Raw genomic sequence first — 12,745 nt, 5'->3', positions numbered from 1 at the left:
AGAGAAAATGAGGAACTTCCGGATGTCATTTTGTGTTGGACTTTGGCATATACGCAAGCATCATCATTAATGCTATAAGCATTTAAGACTTTTTATCCCTCACTTTCCCATCAATTTTCCGACTATCCAAACAGAAAACAACACAACCGAAACCTCTCCAAAACCCAGATGAATCACCCTCAGCAGCCTCCTCAGCCCCAAGACCCGTCCGATCCCCAACTCCCCCACATCAGAATCCACCACCCCAACTCTCCCCGCCACCACTCCTCCTCCGCCGGCTCCGCCGCCACTCCCACCCCTACCGCCGGTGCCCGCCGCAAGCTCGGCGTCGCCGTCGACCTCTCTGAAGAGAGCGCCCACGCCGTTCGCTGGGCCGTCGATCACTACATCCGCCCCGGTGACGCCGTCATCCTCCTCCACGTCAGCCCCACCTCCGTCCTTTTCGGCGCCGACTGGGGCTCAGTCGACCTCTCCATCAACACCAACGACGACGTCGATTTCGTCGACAACCACGCCCTGCACGATTCCGTCAAGCAGAAGAAACTCGAGAACGACTTCGACGCCCTCACCGCCTCCAAGGTCGCCGATCTCGCCAAGCCCTTGAAGGAGGCGCAGATTCCGTACAAGATCCACATCGTCAAGGACCATGACATGAAGGAGCGGCTCTGCTTGGAGGTTGAGAGGCTAGGGCTCAGTGCCGTGATCATGGGGAGCCGAGGGGTCGGCGCCACCAAGCGTGGGACTGACGGTAGGCTTGGGAGCGTCAGCGATTATTGTGTTCATCACTGCGTTTGTCCCGTTGTTGTTGTCCGGTTTCCGGAGGATGACAGTAGCGGCGTTGCTGGTGGTGGTTCTGGTGGTCCTCCTGTTGCCGCGGCGGTTGTTGCCGTTAAAGAGAATGAGGAGGAAGAGGCCGTGATCAAGCCCGTGACGGTGGTAAAGGAGGAGCATAAGAAAGGTTAGGGCTTTTTCTCTGATTTAATTGGAGTAACTTCAAGTTTCGGTTTTTATTGATTCTCTTTAATATAATTTGATTGATGATTATATCATATTTGGGTGTGATTTGTTGCACATTACACATATCTGAAATGACAGCTCCAAATGGGAACTTTGTTAATTAGCAGTTACTGATGTATCCATCTAACTTTTCGCAAAACGGAATTTGAATTTGCTTCCGATGTATTTGTGAACTGCAAATGTTATGTTATGGATTTTCAAAGCCATGGTTGATTAAACAAAGTTTGATCTTTTTGCAATGTTTGCAATTTATGCTTGTTTTCTGAAAGCATCATGAGGTTCTTTGAATGTGAAAAAGCTGTTGAACGAAAACGAGATGTGTTATATTAGATTAGCATGGAGCCTTCCAATTTATGTTTCTTAGTGTGAGAGTTGATTGGTCTTTCCAATCTTCTTTAACAATCCTTTGTGAAATTCTGTATGTGCATAGAGGTTCTAGGCAGCATATACCATCCCCATGCACTTGTGGTTTGGCCTGTTGGGGTTTCTCAATTAAATATCCTACCTATAAGAATATCTTTTTTACTTTCTTCTGGAAGATAATCACTTGTGGTGTTAGTTCTCCCTTTAGTAGTATGTGCCAGATGCTTCATATAAACAAAAGGAAGTCTACCTCTTTCTCTAATGTCGGAATAAGTTCTCCATGCCAAAAGTGATGCAAATTTTACAAACTTCTCGTATTGATGACTTGTTAGGGAAAATTCATTCGTCATATTTCTTATTTCTAGTCGGTTGTTTCCTAGACACTTTGCTGCATAGGCCCATGCTGTAGAAAAAAAGTAAATTTGTTTGAAATTTTAATGAGGAGCATGGTTATAAACATCGATGGCAAGTTTAGCAGTAAGTTCAGTAGGCTAAGAAGATGCCAGTACTTGTTCTGACTTATCTGCTGCTCATAGTTTGGTACCTCTCTTGTATTCTCTTTCTGCTGGATGATGCCTTCTTGCTAGTTACTATTTTGAGATAAACAGCTTTGATCAGGACTTAATTAGGATTCGTGAATAATGGTAAAAAACAAAGCATTAATCTTGTTTGTAAATTTACTGTTCTCTACACGTCTAGTTATCACTTGTCAGGTCCCAACCGCACCTTTTCGTGTGTGTAGAAAATGATTAATTAATTATCTAAATTTCTCATCTTTGGTTGTTTTAGAGGATAGCTACTATCAATTGGCTTCCACGCGTCTGCTCGTGTATTCTAAGTATAACAAAACAGTTTGTTTCATCAGTAAGTTTAACTGATTTGACTGTATCACTCATCTCCTCTCTCACCCCCTGTATCAGTCATATCAAGTCATCAACTAATATAACATTTTAAAAGGAAATCCTCAAACCGAACATTTTGTCAAAATGCTTATGCATACTGGGTTTTAAATGTCCTTTTGTTTATCTTTGCCTTGGACCGATGAACACTTTGGATGTTTTTTTATTATCTACTGCACGAATCTCAGGTGAATCTGTTTACCGTGGGATATGTGTATAACCTGTACCCATATTGGACAACTATGAATGATTTATGGAAGTGTTTACTCTATACTAGTTGATTAAGCAATGCATTACGACAATGGCACATGCAGTACATTAAATAGTATACTTAAATCTTGTCACACATATTTACATGTATATGTTCATCCATTTTAAATTGCAGAATTTATTTTTTGAATTTTGACATGGTTTCAGCTACTGAGGGGCAGTTTGTTCTCTTGTTGTAAGTTTCGGTTGTTGCTCCATTAGGTTTATGAGCCCCAGGATATGTTTCTTGTGTACTAGTTGGTGCACTATTGACATGTTAGTGTACAGTTTACATAATAATAAATGTAAACATGTAAACATATTATATGTATTTAGCCTCAAGGTAGATTGTTATAGGAGAATGCCGTAAGGTTGCGTGAAAGAAGGCCTTGCAAGTAGTTTCTGGAAGGGCCGAATGGCATTGTAGATTTAAGATTTTTCATTGTGTGCATGTAGAAGTAAGTTTCTGTGTGTTTACATTTACTTTCTTAGATTCCAAAAGAGTGGAGATAAGCAGGCTAGAAATATTGTTACGAAGTGGATTTTTTTTTTCTGGATGTTCTGTCCTGTTTTTTTATGGACTAAACTTTATCAAATCTTTAGATGTTCATGACATTATTATTGGTTGTTTGTCTTGTGGCAGAAGCTTAGCCCGTATTCTGAGTCGTAGTTGAATCCTCTCAAGTACAGGTTTGTACGTGATGCCGAATATCTCAATTTTTTGGATAATTTTGAATTTGCTTCAGTAAGAGCTTCTATTTACATAGACATCAGAGACAAAAAGCGGGTTTCTTATAACGTATATTTCCTGCCGCTTTTATCTTTGCACAGTTTTCATGCGAAATAGTCTGGCATCGGTTTTGAGTAAGTTGTGTGGAATGTGACCAAGCCATGGTTCTATATTGTGCAGTTTGTGTAGATGTCTGAGTCGACTGGGAGTGGCTGACACTTTGAGTCCAGCCTGCAGGAGTCAAGTCTGCTTTCTCTCCTCTGCAGTAGCTCTTTCTCATGTATGAACTCTGGGAGGACTGTAGATGCTATTTGTATGGTGAATGAGGTTTAGGGTTTCTCTACGTCTTTCCTAATTTGTTCAATGCTTTGTGACTCTACTCCTTTTAGTTTCGAGGGATGTGCTTCTTGTTGCTCGTATGATACAAATTTAATTATTAGATGTGTCTAATAATTATCCTAGACGCAGTTTATAAATTTGGATGTTTATATTTCGATTGCTTGCTATGGTAAGGTACTTTCTACCACAACCTGTGATTGCATTACATTTCGAAGCCGTTCATTTTTCTTGTGTCGGATTTGTCCTGAAGAATGATGCTAAGGATAGTCGTCCACGTGCGCATGGGTGGCTGCCTTTAGGCGCTGATTCGCTGTGGGTTTCGTCGTGGGAGTCTGAATGTTCTGGAGTAGCATAATGTTGTTCTTTTCTTTCAACTCGGATGGATATATATGCCGGACGCGTATGTTTATCCACAAGTGAATGTCTTGGCATGCAAACTACATGCAACAGTCCAACACGGTAACGCACTCGGTCTTTTTTCAAACCGACTTTGTGATGACAATATCAGCAGGATAGCATCGATCGTAGGAAATTGTTGGTTAGCCAAGTGTTTCAATAAGAAATAAACAGAATGATCTGTCTGCATTTGGATAAAGACGTACACGACACGGCAATAAGTATACTGTAGTGTCGAGACCTGTGCAAATTTTTGTTCACATGACGTAAGTTTGAAACGAGATTATGATAGCTGTATACCTGTCTCTAGACATGGGTAAGCTTTTGTTCATGGTGTTGAAACATTAACACGAGATATCATGGTAGCTGTTTACTTGTATCATGAGAGTTGTTTTCTTGTATTTAGGGATTGTCGCATGAGTCTTGACGTTGTCCAGATTGTTGGTCAATCGTGTATTGCGTAATACGAAACCGAGATCCAAAGTTTTGGAAATGGGTAGCGGTGTCAGTTACAAATATTACATCAACTGTAGACATATTGACTTACTAAGTTTGACTGACAAGGAAGACATATGAAGCGTCATGCGCTGGCAGAATGAGACAGCCTCAATAACCTCGATCACGAAGAAAACCCCTACTGCACGGTAAGATATGATTAAGTTGAGGAATTGTAAGGAGATTTTATTCAAGGTGGGATTCTATTGATTTTTCGTTATTTAATTTTTTTACACAATGTTTGGTAATGTCGGTACATGAATTGCACTAAAAAGATGAGGTGACGTTCAACTATTGATTGACGTGATAAAATGTTTCTACATCACTCATTACATGATTAGCTATGTGTTTAGAATTATAAGCAATTGTCTTATCTTTTATTTGTAACAACTAAGACCAACTCCAATGGTGGGCTAAAAGCCAAATTACCTCTCAAAATTCCCCCCCAAACCCAATCCAACCCAAGGGGAAAATTTGGGCTAAATGCTAAATACTAAACCAATGCCAGATTCCCTCCAAAATTTAACCCAGAAATCGGAATTTAAATTTTTCAATATTTATCGGAATTTAAATTTTTTTAGATAAAAATGTTCATAAAATTAATTTACGAAAGTATACGTATTTATTTATTTTTAATTTAATTTATCCACAAAAATAGCCTAAGTTCATTCTTTAATAATCCCGGGCTAAAATTTTAGGCTAGAACGGTTGGAGCAGAAAAGCTGTTTCTGAGCTAAAAGCTAAATTTTCCGGGATAAAATATTTGGCTTTTAGCCCAACCATTGGAGATGGTCTAATATAAAATATGACTTGTATGATAACAGGATTGTAAAGTAAAAGAGTGATTAATATTTAAACTTAGGGTAATGCTAGGAAGACTCAATTTGAAGATTAAATTTGCAAACTAAATGACGTGTTACCAATAAAAATAAGTACGTTTATCAACGTGTAGATAATAAACCAATCATCAATGTTCTTTAGTTTTTAAAACTTTGTCTACAAATTTAGTCTCTCTAACATTACTTTTAAACTTATTTTGAACCGTATAGGTTAAGATTAATCTTATCCACTTTCTTGAGAATTTTTGGCTTGCTCTACCCACAAAAAATTCCTTGGAATAATGTTAATATAATTGTAGACCAAGGTCCAACATGTTGGATGTAAATGTTAACTTAGCTTAAGCTTATCTTATCTTATCTTATTCTTCAGTCCTCATGTTGTCTTTTGCTTTGCCTCGCCTCATCGGATGATGCATAATATATAACAAGATAGGTAGTGTGACAAATTGACAATTAAAAAAAGCAAAATAATAATAAAAAAATATATATCTTCCAAGAAATGATGCAAATGAGGAAGTAAAGCAATCAACTCAAAGTAACATTTCTATTTCTTCACCAAACTAAAAGGACAATACTTTCATAACACCAAGGACAGAGCCAGAAATTTCTTCTAGGAGGGGCATCCGAAAACAACTAAGAAAACCTTATTATAGTATGTTTATACGCAATATGATATTAAAGATGATTTCAAATGATGATGTATCACAATTCCAATGTTACAAAAATTTCAATATAATAGTGGAAAGTAGCAAAATGATGAGAAAAATATAAGTACATGATAGGCGGGAGAGGGTTTTCTCAGTTTAAATGACAGAACAAGAGCACTATTTCTCATATAATATTTGATATGGAGTATAAGTAGAATGAATGTATGTTGGATATTTGATACATATATTTTCTTCAAAGATAACCCGTATATATTATATAATTGTAGTCTGCAACTAAACAAACAAATTACTTGAGTGGGGGCATATGCCCCCAGAGAGCCTTCATTGGCTCCGTCCATGCATACCACCACTCACTTGTTCTCTCAACTTGTCAATCCACCCCTACTTCTTTTCATTCCACATAGATTTTTCAGAGTTCGATATACGAGTATATACACTATATGTTATTAATTAAGTAGAAAGATATTAAAAAAATTAAAAAATATTCTTCCCTTGTATAATAATTGTGACGTACTACTTCGTGTTCTAGGCATATACTAAAAAATCTCTCCAACCCCAGCCCTGACGGACCCCTCTCTCCATTTTATCTTCAGATTTTATGTTTTTCTTTTTGGTCACAAAACTTACCCTATCACAATGCGGGCACAGAACTACTCATTACAAATATTTTTCTTCACTTATTTGTGAAAGTTCAGAAAAACACTATTCATTGCGATCTAACAATATTTTTCTTCATTTATCAGTAAGAGTTCTTAAATTCAAAATTGCGAGATACATATGGTTAACTTTTCCATTTGGTAGAGAAAAATTTAAATAATGTTTGGGCCAGGGACTAAGAATTGATTCCGAATTAGTAAAAATCAAATCATAAAATGTAAATTAGAGAGGATTAGCATGCCCCTATGAACATTGCAAAAGTTGGCGAGAGAAAAAAATCTGTAAATTGCTACTAAGAATTTGTCATTTGTAAATCTTGTTCAAATACTTTAAAATGCTCATGAAAGACATTACTAATCTATTTAATTTACATTTTAAGCTCCATCACTTACTAATTGAACTCAATTTCTTTGAATTTGGAAGTCTCCATAAAAACATAATCTAACGGCTCTCATCATGATCATCATCTTCGTTGATAGCCTCCGTTTCCATTATCAAGCCTCTAGATTTTGAGCTCCCCATCGCCGTTGATCTCTTACTCTGTAAACGGTTCTCCCCGCCCAGTCTCTGTCGCTTCAACATTCGTAACCAATCGAACGCCTCCGTCTCATCACATCCCAAGTCCGCATTCTCTCGCATTCGCTTTGACACCGAAAATTCCTCCTCCTTCTCCTCTTCTTCACTGCTTGAACAACTCGCCGCCGGTGGAGGATCCACCAACCACGAAACCACCTGTTAGGACTCTATTGAATTGTCACTGAGCATAATAAGGACAATCATACGTGGATTGGTCAGATTCCTCAAATATATATATACATGTGTATGTTGTTTGTGATCCTTGTTGAAGACTAACCAGTTGTAGGTCTAACATTTGGTATCAGAGCAAGGTCAGTCTACTTGGATTCAAAACTATTGTAGTCTAAACATATCACATATAACCCTCAGTACTTGCAGAACAAAGTTGAAGAATTTTAAGGAAACAAGACTTTGCACCGATGCACAATTGTTTAGAAGATCACATCAAAATGGGATTTTGTCAAGCATTGTTGCATGAATTAGGTTGCAGGATATTGTAATTCATTTATCATGACATACATACTATTCTCTTCAAAAAGGGAGTATATGAATGGTTCAATTACTGAATTAGAGCATTGTGATTGATGGGTTTCCTCTGATATCACTGAATGGCGGCATAAGAGAAGTCGGAAGAGCGGCATCGGTTTAGTGTTGTTCGACCAGTTTGAGTTGTGGAAAATGCTAAACATGACGGAACTACTTTCCTAATGAGGTGCTGGAGCACGTGTTCTCGTTCATACAGATGGACCAGGACTGGAACTCGATCTCGACGGTGTGCAAGTCGTGGTACGAGATCGAACGGTGGTGCAATATGTGATTTTTAGCGGGAATTGCTACGATGTCATCCCTAGGATGGTGATCAGGTGGTTCCTGAACGTTCGATCCATCGGGCTCAAGGGAAGGCCTCACTTCGCGGACTTCAATATGGTCCCCGAAGGCTGGCGTGGTATGTGTACCCCTGGATTGTTGCCATTGCTATCAATTGCAGGTAAAAATGTTACTATGAATTCCTTATATGGCAATGATGTTTAATTGATATACATGTTGCAACCAATATGCATAAAGTTGTAATGAACCTTAATTTTCTCCGAAAAGACCTATTCTTTTAAATCACCATGATATCAAACGCATGCTCAACCTTGAACATTATTACAAATGGTATATGTAGTATATGAACAGAGACTTGATTCATGTTGTATCTTGATTTATGATGCAATTAGCCTGCATGAGATTCATAAAGAGTATTGATCTGAAGTCATTCAAATCACATTATAAATTGACCTTGGGTTTCTAGTCTTCGATTTTAACAATTCATGTGCAAAAAGTTTCTCGGGCGCCATAGTTGAACGGCAAGATGATAAAAATTATTCATCTCGGCATTTATTGAAACTAACATTTTGCAGGAGCAACAACCATAATGAGTTATTCTTGAACAAATGTTGATATAATTTTTCAATAAAGTGAAATTATAAGGAAATTTTGGTCAAAGAAACTATATATAAACATATATGTGTATGTTTATGATCACCAATTTATACCGAGTATTTATTCTTATCAAAAGAAAAGAACTTTGTGTGGTTCAAATCGTTATTCAGTATATTGTACTTTGTAAAATGTTAAGTGGATTGTTCCCTTGCCTAATGTTTCTTGGATTCTTCAGATGGTTGGAAGCATAACAATAACGTTTTAGATTTGGTACAATAGTGAAAAGACTTTGTTTCTTGGATTCTTCAGATGGTTGGAAGCATAACAATAACGTTTTAGATTTGGTACAACAGTGAAAAGACTTTGGGTAATGGATTATGTAAATTGTGTGTGTTTTTTTTAAATTCATAACATGTCAATATTCTTTTCCAAAGAGAGGAATGTATGAATGGTTTGAGATTTATTCAGATATAACATTTTTGAGAGAATTAAGTTGACTGTTTTCTTGTCCAAAACTTGAAATTTTGGTTGTTTTCTTAATCTTTTACATGACTGCTATACAATAATGTTACATAATCTATTTTCCAAATGATGGTTGTTTATGTTTCTTGCCCAAAGGCGTAACATAAACATGTATGAATGATGGAAGTGAAATATTTGTCTATAAAGAAAAAGGTGAAGGCAGCAATGATGTCTATAGAACACATGGACATTGGACACCACTCTAATGTTGGCTGACCCTCTTACAAAACCTCTGGCAGTGGGAGTTTTCAAGAATCATGTGGCAAACATGGGCGTGGTTGAATCTTTTGATTCAACTACTGTGTGGAAGTAGGAGTTATCTTTCATTTTATTTCATCTTTTGTTAAAAATAAAGCTTGAACTCATGTACTCTTGAATTTTACCATGTTAATGGTTGAAGTTTTATTTCAGCTATTGTGTATATGTACAAATATATGTAAGTAATATATTGAAATGTTGTGGACTGATGAAAGATTCAGACTAAATGTGCTTGGTATCGTAAGCATTCCATTAGAGCTAAACAAAAGCTTGACAATGGTGGACTGGTCTGATCAATGGGAGCTTGGAAACAAAGCTTTGAATTTGTTTCAGTATTTGTATCATGCATAAGTTATTTTGGGTGATGTGATCTTAGGGTGCTTGTACGAATTGATGTACAAGATTTTCTAAGGTTCATTTGGCAGATATGCAAAGGGATTGATGGTTGTGTTGACAAAAGTGATCACTATGGGATTAATTTGATTCAATATGTTGATTAAGGATATGATCAGTGATAACTCAAGTGGGAGAATGTTAGGACTCTATTGAATTGTCACTAAGCATAATAAGGACAATCATATGTGGAATTAATTAATTAAAGTCAAAACCATTTAAGGGATAAAATCCCTTGTTTGTAGGACACTAAATACTTGCTTCAATTGTGGTTTAACAACTGACAAACGTGGAGGTTTTTAGGCTTTGACAATCCCACGATAGTTGGGATGCAGTTGGGTTATAAGTCTATATAGGAGGTGTCCCTACTCACGGGAAGATTACGTCAAAACAAGATCTAGAACCATCGTTAGGGTTTTGATATTAGGTTCCTCAGATTCCTCAAATATATACATATATATATATATATATATATGTATGTTGTTTGTGATCCTTGTTGAAGACTAACCAATTGTAGGTCTAACACCACCTGGTTTTCATCCTCATCACTCTCGTCACAATCATCACCGTCATCCTTCTCCTCTTCACCATCAACGCCCTCATTCTCTGCTTCGCTTTCTTAAACCAGCGCGCATTGCTCGAACTTACTCTCGCGGTGTTCAATGGAAATCTCGCAGACCGAGACGGTGGGCGTGAGCTTGGGACCCGACCCTGTCCACGGCGTCAGCGACTGGCATCTGCGGCAAATGAGGCTTCTCTGGTGCTTCACCACTAGAAAGTTAGCTTCGTGAACTTTCTTGTCGTAGTCCCAACACAACCTCGCTTGGTCCGGCTCACAGTGAACCCGCGCCCAGACTCCGCAAAGCTCACAGTCTCTCACTTTCCTCCGCCTCTCGTTTTCTTGCACCCTCTGTCTCAGCACACCAATATATGTGCGAATTGCGCACTCTCAGCCTTTAATATAAAAAACGAAAGTAGTCCGGGGGCATTTTCATCAATACAAGATTTAATATCTTTACCAGTTCCTTTGAAGTTGTTAGCTTCTTCTCTACGACATCAGCGGCTGCGGTTAAGAGTAACTCTAGCGTTGCAAAGGCCCCCTAGGACAACTCATTATTGAATTTCCTCAGTGAACAGTAATTGCCTTTAATGAATAGTAACTGCTTTTTACATCTTCATCTTTAAACTGAATAGCCATGACAATAAGTAATAAAATATTAGTATTTTTTATTTTATAAAATAATAAAAAATATTTTTATTTCAAATTTTGGATATGATTTTTAGTCGGTCTAATTGTACCACATTTCATTAAATAAGAAATTACAATCCAAAGTATTTGAGAAAATATAAAATTGTGGTGTAAGGTGGAAGATAGTGATAAAATATTTATAGAAAAATTAAATCTTTTATTTTTATTTTTTTAATTTTTTTCGGATTTTTTTATTAATTGTTTACATTTAAAAAAATTATTAATTTTTTATTTCTTTTTTACATTTTTTATTAATTTTTATATTTTTATATTAATTTTATAATGTGGCTGACGTTAGGATCATGTGGCCTCAGGCTCTCTGGCCACCAATTCAAGCCGGACCTCTCACTCGGGCCTCCCCCGAGCCCCATTTCCCGCATGGGCTGGAGCAGATTGCTGGGGCTATTGGGTCATTTTTGTCGTCGGTCCATCAAGCTCCAGCTCCAGCTGGAGTTGCTCTAAGCTGTTCTCTCCTACGCTGAGGTCCACCTTAACGCACGTGACACTTCCATTCTATTTGTGATAATAATAATAATTTGTGTTGGCAGATAGGATGACATTATTGGTTTGGTTTGTCTGAAATATGGTTAAAAAATAGGGAACTTTAACGAAAAGCACCTGGTACTGTTCACTTTAACGAAAAACCACATTTTTACACTAAAAAGTCAATCCTGGTACTATTCACTTTACCCTTTATTTTGTCCTTATCATTAAAACTCAAAGTTTTCAAGCTCTTTTCATTAGTTTTCCTTAAAAAATATTGAGACAAATATTAGGCCCATCAGTTCTGGCCAAGGGAATGGTTTGAGTGTGGGTCTTTGGCCATGTGATTAATTTTTATTTATTTAGTTTAAAAATTTAATCACGTTAGCATTACCTTAAGATTACATATAACGAGTTAATGACATCAACAAATCCTATTAAACAATACCCATACTAATTTAGGGATCATTTGAATGATGGTTATGAATTAAAAGTGGTTTCTAATTTTTACTTTAAAAATTAATCATTTGGCAAGAAGCACATGAAGTGGTTTTTCGAGAAGCGCTTACACTATGTTTGGATGAAAAAATTTAAGATTACTAAGGAATTTCAAAATGATGGAAATTGAAATGACGGGATTTTATTTTCTAGAATTTGTGAATTTTCTTGTTTGGTTAACCTAAAAGAATAATGGAATTGAATACGGAATTTGTTATTTTTAAACTCTCAATCATAGAAATTGAGAAATGACATCTATTTATATAGAATTTAAACTTGGAAATTGGAGGTCCCAAATTCCAAGTTTTTTTCCATGCAGAAATTCTAAATTTCTATGATTATGAATCCAAATAAGGGAATTGATGCATGTCAATTTATAACTTTTACTCAAATTTCAAGTTTAATTCTCTCATTCAAACATAGTGTTAGAGTATTTCAATAGGGGTTTTATCCTCTTTGAGGCTACTACATTGATGGTGTGTTTACATATAGGGAATGGATATGGCGAAATGGGAGTCATTCCCCATTCCTGATTACTCTTCTGTTTACTAACTTAAGTGGAATGCACAATTCTATGGACCCATGTAAAATCAGGATTTCAATTCCTGATATTTTCATAATTTGATTACCTAAAAGAAGGTAGTATTTGGATTACTGGGATAAGGCTCCATCCGGAATCAAATTTTCCT

At 36.9% G+C, this 12,745-nt stretch overlaps 2 protein-coding genes across 4 annotated transcripts; one reads left to right on the top strand and one right to left on the bottom strand.

The window, feature by feature from the left end:
• On the top strand, nucleotides 1-3,787 carry LOC114824023 (universal stress protein PHOS32-like). Of its 3 annotated transcripts, none has more exons than XM_029100205.2 (3): nucleotides 1-958; nucleotides 3,172-3,218; nucleotides 3,439-3,787. In XM_029100205.2, the coding sequence occupies exons 1-2, from the start codon at nucleotides 169-171 to the stop codon at nucleotides 3,177-3,179; spliced, it is 798 nt and encodes a 265-aa protein (XP_028956038.1). In that variant the 5' UTR covers nucleotides 1-168; the 3' UTR covers nucleotides 3,180-3,218; nucleotides 3,439-3,787. The 3 variants fall into 3 exon arrangements, with proteins under 3 accessions (XP_028956038.1, XP_028956039.1, XP_028956037.1); XM_029100206.2 differs by having other exon boundaries at nucleotides 12-958; nucleotides 3,360-3,787; XM_029100204.2 differs by lacking the exon at nucleotides 3,172-3,218 and having other exon boundaries at nucleotides 31-958.
• Nucleotides 3,788-7,093: 3,306 nt separating this feature from the next.
• Nucleotides 7,094-11,446, bottom strand: LOC114824213 (zinc finger protein CONSTANS-LIKE 2-like). Its single transcript, XM_029100646.2, has 4 exons — nucleotides 11,369-11,446; nucleotides 10,846-10,926; nucleotides 10,452-10,736; nucleotides 7,094-7,384 (listed from the first exon to the last, which is right to left on the bottom strand). Exons 1-4 carry the CDS (start codon nucleotides 11,444-11,446, stop codon nucleotides 7,094-7,096), a joined length of 735 nt encoding a protein of 244 aa, XP_028956479.2.
• Between the last annotated feature and the right edge of the window lie 1,299 nt (nucleotides 11,447-12,745).

This window comes from Malus domestica, chromosome 03 (assembly GCF_042453785.1).
Source record: "Malus domestica chromosome 03, GDT2T_hap1".
Taxonomy (NCBI): Eukaryota; Viridiplantae; Streptophyta; class Magnoliopsida; order Rosales; family Rosaceae; genus Malus; species Malus domestica.
The sequence above is the reverse complement of the archived record's forward strand: the minus strand, read 5'-3'. Positions and strand labels throughout refer to the sequence as shown.

Bases quoted from the DNA above. Each gene is read 5' to 3' on its own strand.
- LOC114824023 (XM_029100204.2), top strand. From the start codon at position 169: ATGAATCACCCTCAGCAGCCTCCTCAGCCCCAAGACCCGTCCGATCCC.
- LOC114824213 (XM_029100646.2), bottom strand. From the start codon at position 11,446: ATGGGGCTCGGGGGAGGCCCGAGTGAGAGGTCCGGCTTGAATTGGTGG. The intron at 10,927-11,368 runs GTCAGCCACATT...GAGTTGTCCTAG, and splicing joins TGAGGCCACATGATCCTAAC to GGGGCCTTTGCAACGCTAGA. The intron at 7,385-10,451 runs GTTTAAGAAAGC...GAGTCCTAACAG, and splicing joins AGTTCGAGCAATGCGCGCTG to GTGGTTTCGTGGTTGGTGGA.